At 32.6% G+C, this 21823-nt stretch overlaps 1 protein-coding gene across 3 annotated transcripts in view; it reads left to right on the top strand.

The window, feature by feature from the left end:
- LOC125065269 (acid sphingomyelinase-like phosphodiesterase 3a) overlaps positions 1 to 21823 on the top strand; it is an 85480-nt gene that overhangs the window by 23386 nt on the left and 40271 nt on the right. For 2 of the 3 annotated variants that reach the window (XM_047672791.1, XM_047672793.1), the window contains exon 2: positions 11213 to 11316. In XM_047672791.1, the coding sequence (XP_047528747.1) occupies positions 11247 to 11316 (70 nt within the window). In that variant the 5' untranslated portion in view covers positions 11213 to 11246. Of the gene's footprint in view, positions 1 to 11202; positions 11317 to 21823 lie in introns of those variants that run through there. The other variant, XM_047672792.1, reaches the window with a different exon arrangement.

Raw genomic sequence — 21823 nt, 5'->3', positions numbered from 1 at the left:
AATGGAATGATTGTAAACAAACGCTTTTCCGGTATTAAGTTGCATTAAACTTAATTCTATATATGGTGGGACTCTGCACATATGTGCGTGATGGGCTATCATTTGGCTACTATTACGCGACAAAGGGACATACCATATATAAGTACAGCAGTGCAGCCAAGTTTGTATATAAAATGACGTCACGGACGCCCGACAGATCCGATGTGATTTTTGAAATAATTTATAATTATAAATAATATGCAATAAAATAAATACTGAAAAAGATTTTTCTACAAAAATGATTATTGTTTTATTATATTTAAGATAGGATTGGATAAAACCTTTACTTGGTAGGGCTTTTTGCAAACCCGTCTAGGTAGGTACTACCCACTTATCACGTATTCTGCCGCCAAACAGTAACACTTAGAATTGTTGTATTACAAGTTGACGGGTGAGTGAGCCAGTTAACTGAAGCTACACATGAGATTCTACGCTTGGGACAGTTTTTTTTGTTAGTTTGACCATTTGACCGGTTGTCCGTTTTATTAAATAAAAAGTACAATTGCAAAGTACAAGTAAAAAACAATTGAGTGGTTATCGTCTGAACTGAACTGAACTGTCAGTTGTCATAAGTATTTCATGAAACATTAGGTACTAAATACAGCAATCATTATAATATATCATTAATTTTCCAAAAAGTTAAGGTTATGTAGGAAAATTCACAAAACGAATAATCACCGAAACTATGGAGATATAACAAAATGGGGGATTACCGAAAATACTGCGCTTTGCGAACTCAAACCGTTAGGAAGTTTAACCGATTATTATACTAGTTCCGACGTTACCTCAGTCTGATAATGATTTTGGCTAACTTTTAATAGAATATCGGGGGTAATACGTCAAAGAAACACAAAGATTGGAAATTGGATTTGTTGGGCAAACACTTCGCGGGTAAATATTGATTGGAATTTCGTAACATTGGTACATGATTGTATATTACCTAGATATGATGTATGTTGGCTGGTCCGTTGGCTTGTCAGTTGGCTAGATTATATGATTGTACGTCCCGTGGTTCAATTGACAGGTTGGTTCAAGATCAAACATTGCGCAATTGGCCAAGACGACATTATTATTGACTGTAACGCATATTTGCGTCAGTTCGTAATGATTGTTTTGCATTTTATTAATGTTTTTTATCTATAAGTGCATTCATCAGATACAGTTGAACTGATGATATTGCGTATAATTTGAAATAGGTACTACGTTATAAAAATATTCCTAGTGATAAGTGTTCTTAGATAATTGTCTAAAACTCTTTACATCTTGAGTCTTTAAGATAGAAGCACTTAGTGACCTCGCGGAGAAATAAGATAGTATTTTATCTTTACGAGTAGTATCTTTATCGCAGTCTTACTTTATCTTAGTAAACATATAGTTTTTAGCTTTTTTACTTATTTTTTCTTCCGTACATCTCCAAACAGTCACATTAAGTGAAGCAGCATTATAGCACATACGACGAATTTATATTTCATAAGGATATATTTATTATAAAAAACCAGACATTAGCAGCTTGTAAATTTCCCACTGCTGGGCGAAGGCCGCCTCTCCCTTTGAGGAGAAGGTTTGGAGCATATTCCACCACGCTGCGCCAATGTGGGTTGGTGGAATACGCATGTGGCAGAATTTAGTTGAAATTAGACACATGCAGGTTTCCTCACTATATTTTGATTTATTTTGATGTTGTTTTGGGTAAAAATTCGAATTTAACTGATCAGGGGAAACTCGCAGCGTGTTCAAAGCATGAAAAAACAGGAGACACATTAAGATTAAACGGTCGATCAGCCGATCGCTTTATTGAACGACAGACATTAGCCTGCCTTATTGCAGTCATGATGGCTTTAAAGATCGTGTTTCTGCTTTACTTTTGCATTTATGAAGCGAATTTCCATCAGAAAAAACTTATAAAGTGCAATAAAATTGCTGTAGTTTTATTAACGATACATAGGAGATCATCTTTTTTAAATCGAAATTTAAAATTATTCGAATTCATTTCGAACTTTTGTAACGAGACAGATAAAGAATTAAGGTTTCATAACCTTAAATGAATATTAAGGTTTCATAATAAACAAAGGTTTTATTATTGGTTATTTTTTAAATATACCTCATCTACATTTGGTTATTGTAGTGGAGCTTATTAGTTAGTTTGCCCGTCTATCAAAAAAGGTACAAAACAAGTTTTTTCAACAACACATCACACCAAAAAGTATAAATATATTTATAGTATATGCCGACATGGCCCAGGGGTTTGAACGTTTGCATCATAACTAATGATGGTTCGAACCCAACCACGCACCACTGAATTTTCATGCGCTTAATTTGTGCATATCGTGCACGGTGGTGAAATAAAACATCTTTAGGAAAACCTGCATGTGTGTATTGTTATATTTTTTTTTTATGGCATTGGTTGGTGGACGAGCATATGGGCCACCTGATGGTAAGTGGTCAGCACCGCCCATAGACAAAGGCGCTGTAAGAAATATTAACCATTCCTTACATCACCTATGCGGCACCAACCTCGGGAACTAAAATGTTATGTCCCTTGTGCCTGTGATTACACTGGCTCACTCACCCTTCTAACCGGACCACAACAATACAGAGTACTGTTATTTGGCGGTAGAATATCTGATGAGGTACTCCACCACCAAGTAAAATTATAAGAATTGAATGAATGAAATGCCAAATGGTGCCCGCATTTGAGCAGCGTGGTGGAATTAAGTCCAATAGCTACACCTTAAAGGTAAATGAGGCCTTAGCCTGACAGTTAGCCATTTATTCACTGTTACTTTACTTTACATTAATAATAAATCTAAATCATATTCTGACTTGCAATACAAACGGGGATTACATGTCTTATTTTCAATTGTTGAACATTAAACCAGGTAACGCAAACTCAATATGTCGTTCGTGTTTTCGAAGACGGTAAAAACTTCCGACAAGTACGTGAATGTCAAAATTTCAGTCTCGAGCACGGCGACACTGATGCCAAGATACAGAGGACTACTTAACTTTAAGAAGAGTCGTTCCTTTTAAAAATAGAAAAACTTCACCACAGACACGAATACGACAGGAATCTGAGGCGTCGAGACGTTTAATATTTTAATGTTTTGTTTTTCTTAAGCCGGGTCAACATATTCTGTAGTTTATTTAAACGAACATAAGTTATTAGTATGAAGAATAATTTCATACAAAATATAAGTCATGTCAAGTTATTTTTTTATCCCATTTGCCGTTGAAACCTTTGGACCTTGGAGTGGTACAAAATATACTTTATTCAAGTAGGTATTTACAAGCACTTTTGAATCGATATTTGACAAACTCTAAGTGAAACTACCATCGGTTCAGAATGCAGATTCTACCGAGAGAAACCGGCAAGAAACTAAGTAATTACTCTTTATCAACATTTAAAATAGAAAGGCATGTTAGTTAAATACAATTATTTATCATCTATATAATCTTGTATTGAATAATATGCCTTCTTCATCAATGTATTTTTTACAAATGATTTGAATTTATGAAACGCAAAGTAAAAAAATAACTGCGGAGTTTTATTAAACAGACGGATACTTTGCTCGAAGAAGGATTTATTGACTTTGCGGAATCGGAAACTTTGTATTATAAGCCTATCCTTAAGTCTTGTGCAATGATTGTCACCGATTCTTTCAAAGTGATCAATGTTACTGTGAATATATACATTAGTGCAAAAAGCTTCATTAAAATTATAAAACCTCGCGTTATTGCCTCCCCTGGTGACAGGAGGGCTGGCTCGTTTTTTGCCCAGAGGATCGGAATTGCGATTCAACTGGGAAATGCTGTCAGCATTCTTGTTACCATTCCAATGTCACCAGGTCAAGATTTATGCAGTAACTAAATTTTATTCATATTTGTGTATATTTAAGGAGTTATATAAATAAATCTTACCTTATTATAATTATATTTATATAAGTAATTAATTAAATCAATTCTTTGTTATTTAATACAATATAAAGTATATATACAGTTATATTTGGTTTGACCGATTTATTATTTCATTATTTGTATAATAGGTATGTCCGTTTTTGAAGTAAGCGTGGTATTATTAATTTGTCTTACAGGAAAATTGAATGTGTAACATTTGATCTTGAGTTCACCACTGTGCGTACTACGTTTAATATATACAAAAATGATTGAAACAGCGACCGTTTTGTGAACAAACATTAAAATACGTAAGACAGTGACTAAAATACGCAAAGTATTTTTTGTCGATTCTTATGTCAAAAAAGGTAAATACAGTATCAGGTATGAACATAGAGATTTTAAATAAATAAAAAAACAAGAAATGCATTGTCGATCTCACTTGATAAAAGTTAGAAAGATTCATAGGATAGTTTCTTAAATTCTTTAGTACGTAGTAGCCAAAGCCTCGTAGAATGCCAATGTTAATGGCAAGTGGTGTCTACTTACCATCAAATGGCCCATTTGCACGTTTGCTTTGCTAGAATTAATAAAAAGAACGCGGCTCCCTCAATAGCGACGTTTTTGTCCTGCATTGCGGAGAGGTAATCTTTTCGCTATTTTTTTTTTTTACAACATAACACCAAGCTTTTAAGTGCAGTTTCGGGATAATGGCTCGACTTTTTTCTGACTAAATAGAACAGTGCTTTACACTTGAATATTGTGTGTTTTTTTAATAGAACCATATTAGCACAGCTTTGTTTTACGACACGAATTATTATATTTTATTGATAAAATATATGTTACATCTAATATACTATTTTTTGCTTTTGCCCAACCCTAAAACTATGAGCATATCTGTTCTGTAATGCTGTCATACTTAAAATATAACACATTTTACTTGATCGAAGGGTTATGTGCAAGCCACAAGGTCATCTGGGTAGGTAGGTAGTAATGTTGTATTCCGGTTTGAAGAATGAATGAGCCAGTGTGACTACAGGCACAAGGGACATAATATTTTGGCTCCCAAGGTTGGTGGTGCATTGGCGATGTAAGGAATGGCTAATATTACTTACAACGCTAAAGTTCACTCACCTGTCAAATTGGAAGATAACGATACTAAGTGTTGCAATCTGATGTGTGGTACCTACACAGATGTGCTTGAACATAGCCCTACCACCAAATGAAGATGCAATTCCTGAGTGTTATGAGGTATAAATTATAATTATATGATATAATTTTCTTTATTAATAAATTGCAATCGTGCTCGCGGTTCGCTAGTGAAAAATATTTAAGCAAAACTTGAAACTACAAATTCGTAGCTATCATTAAAAACTTGTTAAAACTATTAAGGTTGTAAATTGCGATGTCCTAGAACGTCGTGTTTTTTAGGTTATTCGTTCCTCGTTTTTAATTTACAAGTTTTGCTTTCCAGCCTCACATCATGAAAGATTGAACATTTCTTTTATAAAACTAGCCTGTATTGATTTATGCTGCCGTCATGAACACAGATAATATTAAAAAAAAATATCGTTCAGTTGTTCCGTTCAAAATGAGAATTAAAAAGATAAAATACAGAATCTGTGCACGTTTTCAGTCGAAGAGAATTGCTGTCCGCATTAACCGTGCTTTGTACAATTTAGATTCTGAATTTCTTTGTACAATTTGAAAAGCAATTTTTTCTTGTCTTTTATGAATTTTTACAAAACTTTTCTAATATGCACAAGTAGCCACTTTAGTAGCCAATTATGTTATATCTCGCATAACTGTAAATGTCCGGCTAACATAAATAAAATATAAAGTTCCTACTGGCTGTGTGCTTCAAAATATTTTCAGTTCGCATTTTAAACGTGAATTATAGTTCGAATTTTAAAATCAGTTTTTTATAGAATAGATATTTATATATACATGAGTATCGTCTTCATATGACTGTGTGTATGTGAGTGTTTGTACATACATGTAATAAATGCAAGTAAATACTTATGATGCTAAATATTTATTTCTTTTCGAATATTATGGGAAAAAAATTAATCAAACTACATTTATTCGACGCGCATAATATACAATTATACTTTTACACTTGAAAAAGTTCTCATCATCGTCTATAAATGGTGGTAAGGATTTGTGCGAGCCTGTCCACCACTCGCTTGTCATATATTCTACCGACAATCACAAATACGTAGTTTTGTTGTGTTCCGGCTTAAATTGAGCCAGTATAACTACAGCAAGAGGGACATGACATCTTAGTTCCCATGGGTAGTGATATTGAGGAATCGATATTCTTACAGTACCAGCACCAGTACAGCCTATGGGCAGTGGTGGTTATTACCATCAGATGCTCCAATTGCCAGTCCGCCAATCTATAAATAAATACTGCACTTTTTTATTAATAAGAAATGCAAGGCTTAATTAATAATATTCTGGGTTATCAACATGCATATGTATTTTATTTATAAAAGATTGTTTTAAAATAAAAACTAGTTAAAATAAAAATAAAAGATGAAACGACTTCAATCAAATAAAAAAAAAAAACATACTTCTTAGTTATATTTTCACTTATTAAAAAACGAAATTGTTAAACAACTCTCGGTAACGAATATTTTTACGTAGAAAATTCTCGAAATTTATATATGATTGGCTCTTAAAAATATTTCATTAAGGCATGAAAATATTCCACTGCTATTTCGTAATTAATCTTGAATATTTTCAAGGCATTCATTCGGGCTTCATTGATCTTATCTTATTTATTTTGGGTCGAATTGTGTTATAGTAAAAATCTCCCAATAATATTGGCAAAACAATGGCAGGTCGTCTGCGTAATGCTAAGCCTTGGGAGAGCTTTGTTGACAGGTTGATTTTTCGATATCAAAATATGTAGTCATGGCACTAATTGCTTTATGCCTCAAGCACGAACATTTTCAACATAAATATAACTCTTAAAAAAATGATATAGAATTTTTAAATTAACATGGTTATTTTTTATTACTAACAGTATTTAAAACGGGATATTTACCATTGTTTTTATTTTTATTTGGTGGAGCTCGATGTTTCGACATTATCTACGAATGTCAGTTACTGTTAGTAATGATATAGAAGTTGTTTGTATGGATATTTGCTGAATCGTTTGTAATGAAACTTTATAAATAATACAGCTCATACATTAGAATAATACATGGGTTGTAATTTATAAAGATATTGTGTGAATAATACCCGACAACCGATCCCTACAACGTGAGCGAAGCTGATTATAAATAAATATAACAATATTATTTTTTATTCAAAAATTTGTAAAATGTGTATCACTTTTTATGTTATCTTATATGTAAAACATATCACTGGAAAGCATAAATGTCGTTTATGCCATCAAAATACATCATTAATTTACTTAATTTTGAACTGATCAACTTAATATCAGCCACTGCTGGACTAAGCCCTACTCTACCTCTGTGGATAAAGTTTTGGAGCTTATCCCACCACGCTGCTCCTGCTGATACTTACGTGACCGAATTTCTTAATTGAAATTAGATTATGCTGGTTTACAAAATCACGAAATCAGTTATAATAAAAAAAATATAATGCACATGAATCCAGTGGCGATTGCCTGGGTTTGAACCTGAAATCAACAGTTAAGTTGCACGCGTTCTAACTACTTGGCAATCTCGGTTTTTAAATTATAAATAGAATATTGATGAAATATCTCCTCAATTTCTTCTGCCTCTCTATCGTTCTTTTCTTTTTTTTTATGAGACGCTGAAGGAATTTGATGAAATTTGGTTGAAGCTTGTACTCCAAGGAAGGAAATAGGTTACTTTTTTACATCTAAAACCTACGACTGCCCCCAACACGCGGGCGAATACTTTTATTTAAAAAATATGAACGATTATCGGTTGTTCGTTTTTAATACATTCTATTCACGAATCTCACTTTCAAAGTAACATTATATGAAAACTCAGTTCTAGACGTGTGAATAAATCCAGCACGCAATCTTTTCATTAGCGGTCGTTTATCTCATTTCAATTGTGCAAATGAATAGAAAATGAATAGTCTTGCACTATTCCGTGCAAAAACATCACTAATGACCCGCGCACGTCATTCGAACCGGCTGCAAAGCTTTTTATTGCAATGAAAACTAATTTCTTTGTAAACGAGAAAATAATTGGGTATAAATATCGTGACGGTCTAAATTCATTTTCACTTTTAATAATTTCTATAGAAAAGGTACAGTTGTTACAAGGGATGCGATTCGATCGGACTATTGGAACAATAAAAAAAAAAAACAAATCAAAATATACTTTATTCGAGTAGGCTTTGAGAAATATAGTAACACGACATTAAATAATTGACGGTACAGGTTGAAGCTGACATGACAGAAGTAGATGCAAGCAATAGTATGTAAAGTTGCTGGACAGTATAAAGATTATTCTATCTAGCTCCACGACCATTCGAGAGATTTTTACATAGGAAATTGAATTCTTCTGCGTCCGCATATAAATCGAGATCCTCTTAAGCGAATCTATTTGTTTTACTTGAAGAGTTCTGAATGAATATCGACCTCATAATGCAGTAAATGCAATGTTTATTCGAAATGTTTTTTTTTTTTTTTTAGTTTTGATTTGGTTAAATGTAAAACTTTTCAAACTCAGTCAAAACAATAGAGTTACAATGAAGAATTTACAATACCTATTCAGATGGATTTGTATGATATTTATATAATACAATATTATTGTATAATTCAGACATTGTTTTCCGTTCTCGCTAAGGCGAGTTCCTTACAAAGGAAATAAAATCTAGCCGCATTAAAACTACGTCCGTACGGAGGTTAGAGCTACACGTTACAAAGGGACTTAGCTCATCCTAGGATTAGTTGGTAAAGCTTCGCTTGGGGATGGAAAGACATATTATATTGAGAAGATATGTTATTTTATAACTGTCCATATAATTGATTTTTATTATTATTTATAATAATATCTTCAATGTTTTATTTTGCGCTCATTATTATTCTCAAACACTGACATTTCCTACCTGCATAGTATATATAATATATATACATTATTAGCAGCCCGTAAATGTCCCACTGCTGGGATAAAAAACTCCCTTTGAGGAGAAGGTTTGGAGCATATTCCACCACGCTGCTGCAATGCGGGTTGGCGGAATACACATGTGGCTGAATTTCGTTGAAATTAGACACATGCAGGTTTCTTCTTGATGTTTTCCTTCACCGCCGAGCGCGAGATGAATTATAAACACAAATTAAGCACATGAAATTTCAGTGGTGCCTGCCTGGGTTTGAACCCGAAATCATCGGTTAAGATGCACGCGTTCTAACCACTGGGCCATCTCGGTGTCCAATATATAGAAATATATATATATATATATATATATAGAAATAAAATTATTATTAAAAATCTCGTGATAAAAGAACATCGATTTAAAATATATATATGTATAAATTTATTTTCTTGTTTGCACACGAGTAAGATAACCTAGTTGCTAAAACTGGTAGATCTAAACAGAGGTTCGAAAGGTTGAAATTTTAAGGTTGCGGGGCGAAATTATTCACTTAATTTAGAAATGTTGGTCTATATATAATTTTATCTTGTCAAATAACAATTTGATATCTTAGTTTGAAATTCTTAATAGATTTCAATAGAAGGTATGTGTAACAACTCGTTAGTTTTCTTGAAGAACCAAATAAAAGTTAATTTATCCACAAGGAAATAGTTACTTGCTTCTGTATGCGGTGTTATATTTAATTTGGCTTTAATTCCAATAGCGACTGCTCTATGTCAGCTGATGTTGTTCCAAATGACCAATGAGCATTCAGAATTTAGTTACTTATTTTCAGAAATTGAAAGTTAATATCTTAAGCGCGTGTTGAGCTATGATGAATTTTACTCGTGAAAACATGCGATATCAACGCAGCAGGCCATTGATAAACGCAGTAAATTAGCACAAGAAAGAAATATGTATTATTTTTAGAATTGTGAGCGGCGTTCGTTGTGTTTGCGTAAACATGGAGATAACGTTCTTTTATATACTCCAGGGACACTTTTATTTTATATACAGTCACTGACTTTCATAGAAATTCGAAGGTTTGCGAGTGTTCTGTTCGCCGAGAGATAAACAGGTTGAAAATGAAACGTACCTAATATATCAATTTCGAAAGTTATTATTGAAATAATCAAATAACCGATATCTAATAGGGCTTTATATAAGCTTCTCTGGGTTGGTACCCCGAAATTGTCGACCGTGATAGAATTGTAACCATTTCTTAAAATATCTTCGCTCACAGCTACAAATATATTATGTATATATATGTATGTATATAAGGAAGCAGTGAGGTTTATTTAAAAAATATATTTGTGTTTAAATATAATAACGAGAGGTTTCGTGGGATACCAAATCAATTTATTCAAGTAAACTTTACAATGAAGCGTTTAAATAGTATTATTATCTAAATAGTATTATTTTAATGAATAATAAGATATTTATTAATTTAGTCTTAATAATATTTTGAAATTTAGTAAACGGTAAATTGATTATATTTCCCGGTATCTTACTATATATGCGTATACCATTGCAAAAACGTTTTTTGTACCGTATGCAAACGGATGGAAGGGGATGTTCAGTTCGTCTTCATTACGCTTTTTCATGACGTGACCTTCACTCTACTCATCCCACCATCAGCTTACAAATGAACATCGTTTCAAAAAATATACATTTATATTTATTTGCTTGTTTGTACATGAATAAGGCCTAGTGGATAAAACTGTTAGATCTAGTCGAGATTCAAAAGGTTTAAATTTTAAGGTTGCGGGGTGAAATTGAACTTCCACATACTATGTGCTTGTAATCCATCTCTGATCCGCTTTGAAAGAAAATATACTAAAAATGCAGCAAAGTATACATTACCCTATAATCTCGGGTGGTGAAATAAAGTAAAAAATAACTTGTTGACGAAGACGTTGTAAAGGTTCAGAAGGCGTTTTACACCTGTGCGACATTTACGACCTTATTGCCTAATCTTGCTAGAGAATACTTTTTAAAAATGGTGCATATGACATTTTAATTTCCTAACATAAGATTACGTCACAAAACTCCGTAAAAAACCCACATGGATTAATTACCAGTATAAAGCTTTTTTTATTTCCAATCCTAACTCGTGAGTTCGGTCGTTAATAATAATTAAATATCTATAACCGGAAAACCTTCAATATGAGTGACGTTAATTTTATTTTTCCAGATATCCAGTGAAAATGACGTAAGCGCGTGTCACGATGAAGATCGTTAGCTTGCTGTTGACACTCGTCTGTGTCATGACATTCAAGGTCACGCAAGCTAAAATCGGTAAGTTGTGTCAAAATGGTTTTATCTTGCTTATATATTAGCTGTCAAACTAAATAACTTCTAACAACATAATATGTTTATGTAAAAATAAATTGCTTAAGTTAGTGATTCATACAATATAATGATAATTACACATCAAATTTAGTCGATGTTAGTATAAGATCATTATTATTTTTTAATTTAGTAATTCGATTTATTTAAAACAATGGAAAATGTTTGAGTGCAGTAGAGAAGGGGTGGTTCTCCCTAACTGATCGAAGTCAATCAATTTTACGACAAAATACGGAGACTTATCGCGGCCCCTTAGGGGGAGGATTCTCTATTGTAACAGTTCAGATTCGAACATTACATCAGTGAGGGAAAAGAACCGAGTATTATATCGCTTTGTCCGACATAGTCATAACAACTGACTGAACTGCAGGCGAATGCTTAAAAATCGAATAATATATTTTGACATTACAGGAGAGAGTTGCCCGTGAGGGGGTTCCCCTAAATATTTTTTTAATTTAGATGTGCATTATATATACATATTAAGGTTCCTATCCAAATACTAGGCACATAGTCACATAATAAATATTAATCATACTAGGTGATACGCGTTACAGAAAAAGGATTAATTTATTCTATACTAATATTATAATTGTGAAAGTAGCTCTGTATGTCTGTCTGTTGTTCTCTCACAAACCACTGAACTATATTTAACTCAAAATAAGGACAGCTACTTTATAGTGCCTAAAGCTTGACGAGAAAACAAAAATGCGAGCAAAACCACAGGCGATAACTAGTTTCATATAATTGACTATGTGTATTTCATTTAATAAAAAGAGTAATGAATTTTTAACGGTTCTTCTCGATGTAATCTATATTCTGAAACGGTGGTAGTTTTACGTTTCATTTAATATAAAATTACGATTCAAAAGTGATTATATATAAGCGACGTTGAAATTATATTTCATTCATTCATTCATGTCACCCGAAGGACGTCCACTGTTGGACATAGGCCTCCCCCAAAGATCGCCACAATGACCGGTCTTGTACAGCCCGCAACCAGCGGCTTCCCGCGACCTTCACCATGTCGTCGGACCACCTTGTGGGGGCCTACCCACGCTGCGTCTTCCGGTCCATGGTCGCCACTCGAGAACTCGTCGGCCCCAATGAAATTATATATATTGTTATAATGCATGAGACAATAATCTGTCAGACGTGTGCTCACGCCGTCACACTTGACGTCGTATTTTCTTGTGTAACAATTTCTTGCTACAATGCGAGTGGTTGAGGCGCTTACGTGATAGATTGATGGATGAGCTTAGTAAAAATTCGGCTCTAACGATACCCATGGGCTCAGAACATGTACATGTATAATATTATATAGACACTGTAAGTAATGTTGAAATTGAGGAGGTATTTGCGCATATCATTAATGTTTAATGATATAATCGCTTTACGTATAATTTTGTAACCAGGTACGAGCTGTAATGGTTCTGAGAAAAATCAGAATATATTTTATTCATGATATTATTATGAAGACTAAGTCTTTTTTTGTATGGGAATTTGTTTATTGTAGATATTAAATACTAGCGACCAGCCTAAACTTTGCGCGAGTGCAATTTGAGACTACACAAGTAAGACTTGTTGGACATCAATCAGTGAATAAAAATCATTTGGGCCATTAGTTCCGTAGATTACTCGATACATTTAAAAAAAACAATTTTTCCCTTTTTATAATATGAGTATAGATTCGTGTAACTCTTACAAAAAATTCTATTAAAAAAATAGTTCGTAGATGACAGATTTTTTATATTTAACTTTAGTTCTTTTTTTTAACTTATGTTATTTTCTTATATTCAGTTCGTGTGTGAAGCTGGATACGAAGGTCTATTTGCCTTTCAACAATAAATTAAAAACATAGTACTATATAAAGAACGATACCGTTATGTATAAATAACTCTATATATCGAACTATAATTTTTTTCGTTCATTAATTTAATTTTCTTTTTTAATTAAGAATTGAGATATATTTTGGATTTTGGTCGTTAAAAAATCATTATAATAGCCCGCAAACTTTTCCGTCAATCATGTGAAAGTGAAAACAATGTAATTTACAAAAAAAAAAAAAACATAAACATAAATATTTTGGATTAAGTAATTGCAGGTATTGAAAATTTCACTTTGTATCGATTAATTAAAATAATTAATAAAATCCCCTCAAAAAAGAAATATGTATAAAAACAAAACATAACTCTTTTTTTGTTTAGGTTTAAGATCTGGCAGTAAGTAAAATTGATTTTTTTATTCGATTCCACTTTTGAATTTTTTTTTTTTTTTAAATACGTCTTCGTACTATTCTTCGTATGTAACTAAATGCAAAAGCTTACGTCATTGAAGTCGTATAATTGTTTTCAAAGCATACATTTACCACTCGTATTTTTCCATTTGCCTCAGTCGACCTTGCGTTACGAGATAAATTTCCCGGGAGACTTGCATTGCAAGATTACTTTGAGATACAGCTTGGATGGAAGGAATGTTTGTATACAAGATTAGCTAAACAAAAACGTTTACGTGTCACCTTACGTTAAGAGAAATGTGACAGAAACATATATTACGACCGTCCATTCCAACTACAAGAAGATATAAACAAATATAAAGTTTTGACACTGAATAGTTTCGATATCATTGGTCAAGATCTTGAATAATATATGATAATCATTATGGATTTGCGAATGATATCAGCGAAGTTGTTATAGGAATTTTCGAAGTATAAAGTGGATATAAGTAGTTAAGGAGTATAGCGTTGTGTTACAAATAATGATATATTCATCAAGAATGTTTGTAGTGTATTATATAGCGGAGCCATTAGCAATTAATGTGAAATACGTAAATCGATACTTTGTTTATCTTTACTCCTTCTGTGATTGGAATTGGGTACACACGCGATCTTACATATTACTAGTTTTTGTCCAGGGCTTTATTCACGTTTAAGGGTTTGTTCTTCTGGTTTTAGTATTAATATGTATGTATAAGCCTATGTCCTTCCCTGGAGTTCAAGCTCAATAATTCTAACACCGAATAAATCCTCAAAACAACAGTTTAATAACTAACAACAAATTACTACTACAGGCATGAGATTTTAATTCAGCTTTGACATAAATTGATAAGGCAATGTAATTTTTTATAAATTGCGAAAGGAGTTTTAAATACTTATTAGTTATAATTTCTTTTTACGCACATGCGGACGTTAGCTGAATTTCCGTTGTTAATTTAAAAAAAAAAAAAAATACAAATAAAAACCCGATTTAGAATATCTGAACATGCAATTGAACTATTTTTTTTTAATGACGGTCTTGATGTATGGCTAACAAACTCTCTTAGTTAAATGATGTGCCGGTTCTTGACACATATCGCTTACAAATGCGACCTCATATAATACGTGAGCAGTGAGAAATGTTCAACACGACTTAGCTGTTAACACTGTAATAACTATTTTATACAATAAATATTTTTGATCTTAGTAAAAAATACTTAGTAAAAAAATATATTTACTTAAGTTTAAAAATAGCTCAATTGAGTTTGGCTAACTACTGAACCGATGTTGATAAAAATAATACAGATGTTACTCATACCTTTAAAAATATAAAGCAGTTTTGTTATATGAAATCGGTTGTTACTGAGAAATAAACCCATTTTAAAAATTTACTCCTGCCTAATAAATCCGCTATCACTGTAAAAAACGTATATAGAACTACAAGAAAAACCTAATACCATATACCACAGTCAACATCATCTCAGAATGAAACTTAAAAAAAATATCTTCAACACTAATGCAGTTGTTGTGATTACATATTAAAACAGTTTCAATAAATAAAAAAAATAGTCTAATTAATTTAGAAGTTTGAAATAATATTTAAACTTATATCATAAATTGTAACCGAAGGGATGATAGAAATAATTCTAAAAGTTGTTAAAGGTTTAGCTTGCGTGTTGTCTGCTATATTTATATTTTAATATTTTTTAATAATTATAATAATTTAATTAGAAATAATTCTTTTCATTTAAATTTTACACTAAAAAGAAGAAATGTTTCGAAATTTAAAAAAATAAACATCCCATCATAATACTCTTAAATCGCACTTAAGTGATGTAAGATTCAATTACAAGATTCCATTGTGTTCCATAGTTAAATTTGTGTGAAGTAAAATACAGCGTTTAAAAATAGAACTAACGAATAGATTGCCCTCTGATAAAGCTTATTACCTCCATTCAAATTCTGTTTCAATCGCGATTGGTCATTTAAAAGTCGGTTGAAAATACAATACGTAGATAACCAATCGCGTTTTAATTTTAGAACAAAATTGAAAGCTTTTCATAAAAGGAATGCCGATTGTTTTTCAGCGATCCTATGAAAATACATCGCTTCAAATACAGGTGAAGTAATTGCTTATTTTCCATATGTAAATGCGAATGATTTGTTGGTTTAGCTTCGTTATACTTTTTGCCTTTTAGATATTGTTTATTTGTACACGGCGTCCCGCTGAACGAGATTATGGGATTGTTTCGAAAGGAATATATTAGGCTAAATTGTTTTTGTATTGAAAGTTATGTCACACGATAGGATGATTTTAGGTTTATTCAAATAAAAAAAAAAAAAACTTATATGCAACTGATATTTTAAATGATGTTTTAGTTATATTCCTAGGCTCGTTGCTCTAGTGGTTTAATTCGACACTGAGATCCTGGGTTCAAGCACTGGATTGTACTGTAAAAAGGTATTGGGTTTATCTGTTGAGCGAATCTCAGCAGCAGTAGGTGTTTCTGCTTCTGTAAAACCTTTGGCTGAATTTGAACTCTTTCCGTGTTGAATACACATAATGTATTACTAAGATCGCAATTATACTAGCGCACCGGCTTTGTATTATTGTAAAAGAAATATTATGTTACCAAAATCATACCTATTATTATTTCAATCTATCTATAAATAGACAACAATAAAACAGTTCAGCACCTTCGTTATCTCTGTTTGTTAACCGATATTTTTTTCGTTTGGTAGCTATTGACGACCTATAATATTTTATAGAATAAATTTGGAAATATTAGTTAAGAAAAAAGTCTTTAAACACACAAAGTAATAAATGATTTCCTCATATTTTCAATTTCAATTATAGTCGAATTTCAACCAACTTGTCAACGCTTTTATTAACATATAAAACACACAACCGTTGATTAATAGAATATACTATCATTAACTGAGGGATGCACTTGTTAGATTTTTTTATCAATTATTAATTACAATAAAACCAATTACATTAATCAAAATATACTTTATTCAAGTAGGATTGAATCGTCATTTAGCCACCTATTAAAGTAAAGCTACCACCGGTTCGGAATGTAGATTCTACCGAGAACAACCGGCAAGAAACTCAGTAGTTACTCTTTTTCAATATCCAAAAATACAGTCATGTTAGTTAAATACAATTATACTAACTTTGTATATATAATATTAAATTTGTATATTGATAATTGCAAAAACACAATTCATATATTCATCAATAATTTAACAAGCAATAACAATTACACTATATCACAAAATTATATCGTACCTTAAATGTTAGAAGCAACTTGCTGGTCCAGGATCAAAGTGAAAAATAAAAGTCCAAGTCGAAGTAAAAAAGTAAAGTATTCTGTATTGAGCTTCCATCACTTATATAAGGCTCACTAAAAATCACGTGACTCACAATATTGAACAGAAAAAACAAAGTACCCTCTTATTTAATATCAATGTTGTCAACACAATTAAAAAATAACTTAAATTAAATTATTATTATTACAGAATTGTTTAATACATAAAATACATAGTGTAAGCCTTGTTTGTAATTGTCTAATTATTTATTTATTTCTTACTTAATCTGACACACTCAAGACAATAATGACGAATAAAAAGAAAACGAATAAATAAAAACATCATCTAATCTATACTAATATTATAAATGCGAAAGTAACTCAAGCTATCTGTCGGTCTTTAATGGCCAAAGTATTGAAACGACTTCGATAGAATTTGGTTTGAAGCACAATTAAACTCCAAGGAAGGAGATAGTCTAACAGCAGATTATGCCAATCCGCAATAAAGTATTACAATCATCCAATTAAAGCTTTTAATAAACATACTTAATTAATTTTTACTTAATTTCGCCCGTGTGACATTCGGTTTTTTTTAAGCAAAATGCCGCCTCACTAACATAGACGCGTTGCTCCACCAGATTGCCAGTAACAAGACACTCTTTTCATGGACACGTAGTCATATTGAAAATTAATAAGTATCGAAATACCATTTTGATATTTTGATATTTATGTCTCTTTTAAATTAAATTAAATTAAATTAAATTAAATAAATATTTTCAATTTTATTTTTGGTTTATAAGCCGGTAGGAAGACTGTCCACCTGATGCTAAATGGTCACCAACACATAAAGACATTGTCACTGGAAGGTATATTACCCACAAATTACATCGCCAATGCGCAACCAACGTTTGGACATTCACACTTCAAACTTTAAATCTAAGATTACTTATATATCTAAATCAAGTGTCGAACTTGGGCCAACTTTATTATCTTAGTGTGCGTGACAGTTGACACACATGACATTCGAAAAACGTCACACTAATTAATTGGTGTGCGTGTACTTTGATGACCAACTATTATTTTCTTCGACGCGTTCTCAGCTTTGACAGTCTATCTAGACTAATATAAATAATTCAAACTTTAATTATCAAAATTGGATTTTTAAAACGAATTACAGATTTTCTCATTTCGATATTTGATGGCTATATCTATAATGACTAGCTGGTCGGGTATTGAGTTATCGATTACGGCCTTACAGCAAACACACTGATGCCCCGTTGGCCACATGATTTTATTTATTCATGAGCAACATACACTGCTAACGGACTATCGGCCTATTACGAAACCTTTTAGGCACCTGGCTAAGCCGTAGACCGGTATGAAATTTAGTACGGAGATAATTCGTCGCGAGCGGTTTTGTTTGCGTTTAATTAAACTATGTTTGTTTGTTAGTTTAAAAATATGAAATAAATGTTAATGATACTTTAAGAATTTGTTTAAATTTTATTAGTTTCTAGCAGAAACTTCGGCTTTGCACGCCTTGAATTCAGTGCCTACATTAACCGCTGAACGGGATAAAAGCATATGCCATCAAAATGGTTTCAGTGGTTTAGCCGTATAAGTGTAACAGACAGACAAACATAGGCATATATAATATTTATACAGATGTAACCTATAAGTTCTGCCACATGTGTAACCAGCAACCGGCATTGGAGCAGCGTGGTGGAATATGCTCCAAACTTTCTCCTCAAAATGAGAGGAGGCTTCGCCCAGCAGTGGGAAATTTACAGGCTGTTACTGTGAGATTGTTACATCTAAAATTATAAAACAAAAGCTAGACAGAGCACAGTAGTCCCAGTAGTATAGTGCCTTAATAATAATTAATACGTAATTAAGGCACTTTTGACCTATTAACAAAATTACGCGTCATTAATTTGAGTGTTCCATATACATTCTTGATCAAACTTCGCTCTATTTCCTCATTTCTGTTCTGTTTTAGAAAACTTTATTGAACAAAATGGTGTTAGAGTATTTGTGTAAAAGGCGGACTTAATATCTGAAGGCAATCTCTATATTAAAATATCTATATATAAAATTGTTATTATATAATGGAATTAAGAATACAATGACGTCCCGCGGGGTTGGAAAGGACAGTTGAGAGGAATCTGTTCTAAACAAACGGTTGTTCGAGATTAATTAATTAGCTCTCTGCATTGATAAATTTTAGGAATTTCTCCAAAGAAAGCTTGGTTTGAATCCGGTACCTTGAGACTTCTAACCGAATAAGCCAACGCCAACACACCATCAATAAAGTCGTGTTTGATAAACATTTTATAAAAAAAAACTAAAAAGCAATGTATAGAGGTTCATCGCCGATTCTGTTTACCGTTCAAAATTTTTGGTTGCCAATATCAATTATTGTTATATTGAAAAATAAATAAATAATAATAAATAAATAAATAAATATTGGACAACATCACATACATTACTCTGATCCCAATGTAAGTAGCTAAAGCACTTGTGTTATGGAAATCAGAAGTAACGACGGTACCACAAACACCCAGACCCAAGACAACATAGAAAACTAATGATTTTTTCTACATCGACTCGGCCGGGAATCGAACCCGGGACCTCGGAGTGGCGTACCCATGAAAACCGGTGTACACACTACTCGACCACGGAGGTCGTCAAAAAAAAAATAGAAACATATATCGGTATTCTGTTTTAATCTCGTGTATTTGATTGAGAGTTCTAGAATATTTAAATACATAAATTCACCAAAAAAACTTAGCGCAGCAGTACGATAAGGAATTCACTTATTACAGAATCGTGTAATGTTGACAACCGACTTAAGGTGATTCGCCATTTTGATACATATTGTATCTTATAAATTTTATTTTAGTAAATGTCACAAATCATATTCTGACATTTTCGCGCGTGTTCTGAGGTGAGTTTCTGTTAACAGAATAGTTCTACAGGCTGATATATGTAGTGTTCTTGTTGACTAAGTAATAAATTTATATCTAAAGTAAAAACATTCATTAATAAGATATACTGTTTTGTACAATTAGGTCCGCCTCAATCACATTACAGGGGGTATATTAGGTGGCGCCTCGTCGGTAATGGTCAAGTTTTAAACGATTGGAATTAGACACTACATATCTTTTTTGAGTTGTATCTTCGGTATACTACTTGTGTCTATGCGCTTGTCGTGCTTTAGACGGGAACACATTTAATATTATTTAAACTTAAAAAAAGTCAAAGTCAATAGTAGTAGTTAATACAGAATAAAAATAAAAGAGAGCCAAAGGATATGTCAATGCCGAGCTGGTCTTCTCTCTTTAGAAGAAAGTTTATTCCACCTACACACGTGGCAGGATTTGAACCGACCCAAGCTTTCCCTTACGATGTTTTATTTCTCTGCGCACGAAGTGAATTACGAATATGACCACATGGAAAATGCAATTCGGTCTAGATTCGCGTGTTCTACGTACGAATCTACGTTCCACGCCGTTGGTTTATATTTTATTTATGTCGAAAAATGACGCTGCAACCTAGAGAGTATCCGGGTTTTGATGAATTCTTCTTAAAATTTTAACAGTTATTATCCACTATTTCCGGTTTAATGATCCTAATATACAGAGACCTTTCTGCTTTTATTATGCAAGCTTAACTGAAAACTATGGATGTCTAAAACCAGCGCCGGCTACGTACTTTTATAAAACTCTATGAAATATAATGAAGTAAAGCTCATAGAGGGATGAAACTTGTTACGAGCCCCACGTGATATAACATTCTCACATTATATGTACGTGATTATTTTAGCCTGTATTTTCCATGACCTTGAAAGAATATTCAGCTATTCGCGATGTTTTACCTTATGACAGATGAAATACGGTCGGTTAAATCCTATATGCTGAAACGAATAGGATGTTTTAAGCGTAAATACATTTTCTAAACGTCAATTGGATTGCTATATAATAAAAACATTTCTGAAATCCGTAAATGTATTTTAGAATAGTAAATTTTGATGCGAATATATATGGCTACGTGCTTTTAAATTTATTAATATTGAATCTCGTTGGTTTTGTTATAAGGCGTATCCAGAGGTTTTGAAATTCTAAGTTTGGATATTAAAAATGTATGATAGTTTTCAATCAAAACATTTTTGTACCAATACCAAAAGAGTTGTTAGACTGACTACCTTAAAAATTTACAAATTATGTGTTTTATGAAAATGTTTTTAAGTTATTCACTTTTCTGTAAGCTGATTTTCTTGGAGGTAGGGCTTTGTAAGCACTTTTGAATAGGTTCCAACTCATCGGATATTTTATCGCTAAACATGAACATCAACAGCCTGTAAATTTCCCACTGCTGGGCTAAGGCCTCCGCTCCCTATTGTAGATAAGGTTGAAAAGGTGAAATACACATGTGGCCGAATTTCGTTGAAATAAGACCCACGCAGGTTTCCTCGCGATGTCTTCCTTCACCGCATAAAATTCATCAGATGCTCGACATAATGAATTTTATTATATACATACATAAACAGCCTGTAAATTTCCCACTGCTGGGCTAAGGCCTCGTCTTCCTTTTCGAGGGGAAGGTATAGAGCATATTCCACCACGCTGCTCCTATGCGAGTTGGTGGAATACACATTTGGCAGAATTTCTTTGAAATTAGACACATAAAGGTTTCCTCACGATGTTTTCCTTCACCGCCGAGCACGAGATGAATTATAAACACAAATTAAGCACATGAAAAATCAGTCATGCCTGCCTGGGGTGAACCCGAAATCATCGGTTAAGATGCACGCGTTCTAACCACTGGGCCATCTCGGCTTTTATTATTATACATAAACACAAATTAAGCACATGAAAATTCAGTGGTGTTTGCC

Source organism: Vanessa atalanta, chromosome 7 (assembly GCF_905147765.1).
Source record: "Vanessa atalanta chromosome 7, ilVanAtal1.2, whole genome shotgun sequence".
In the NCBI taxonomy this organism is placed as follows: Eukaryota; Metazoa; Arthropoda; class Insecta; order Lepidoptera; family Nymphalidae; genus Vanessa; species Vanessa atalanta.
This window is presented reverse-complemented; position numbering and strand designations above follow the sequence as displayed.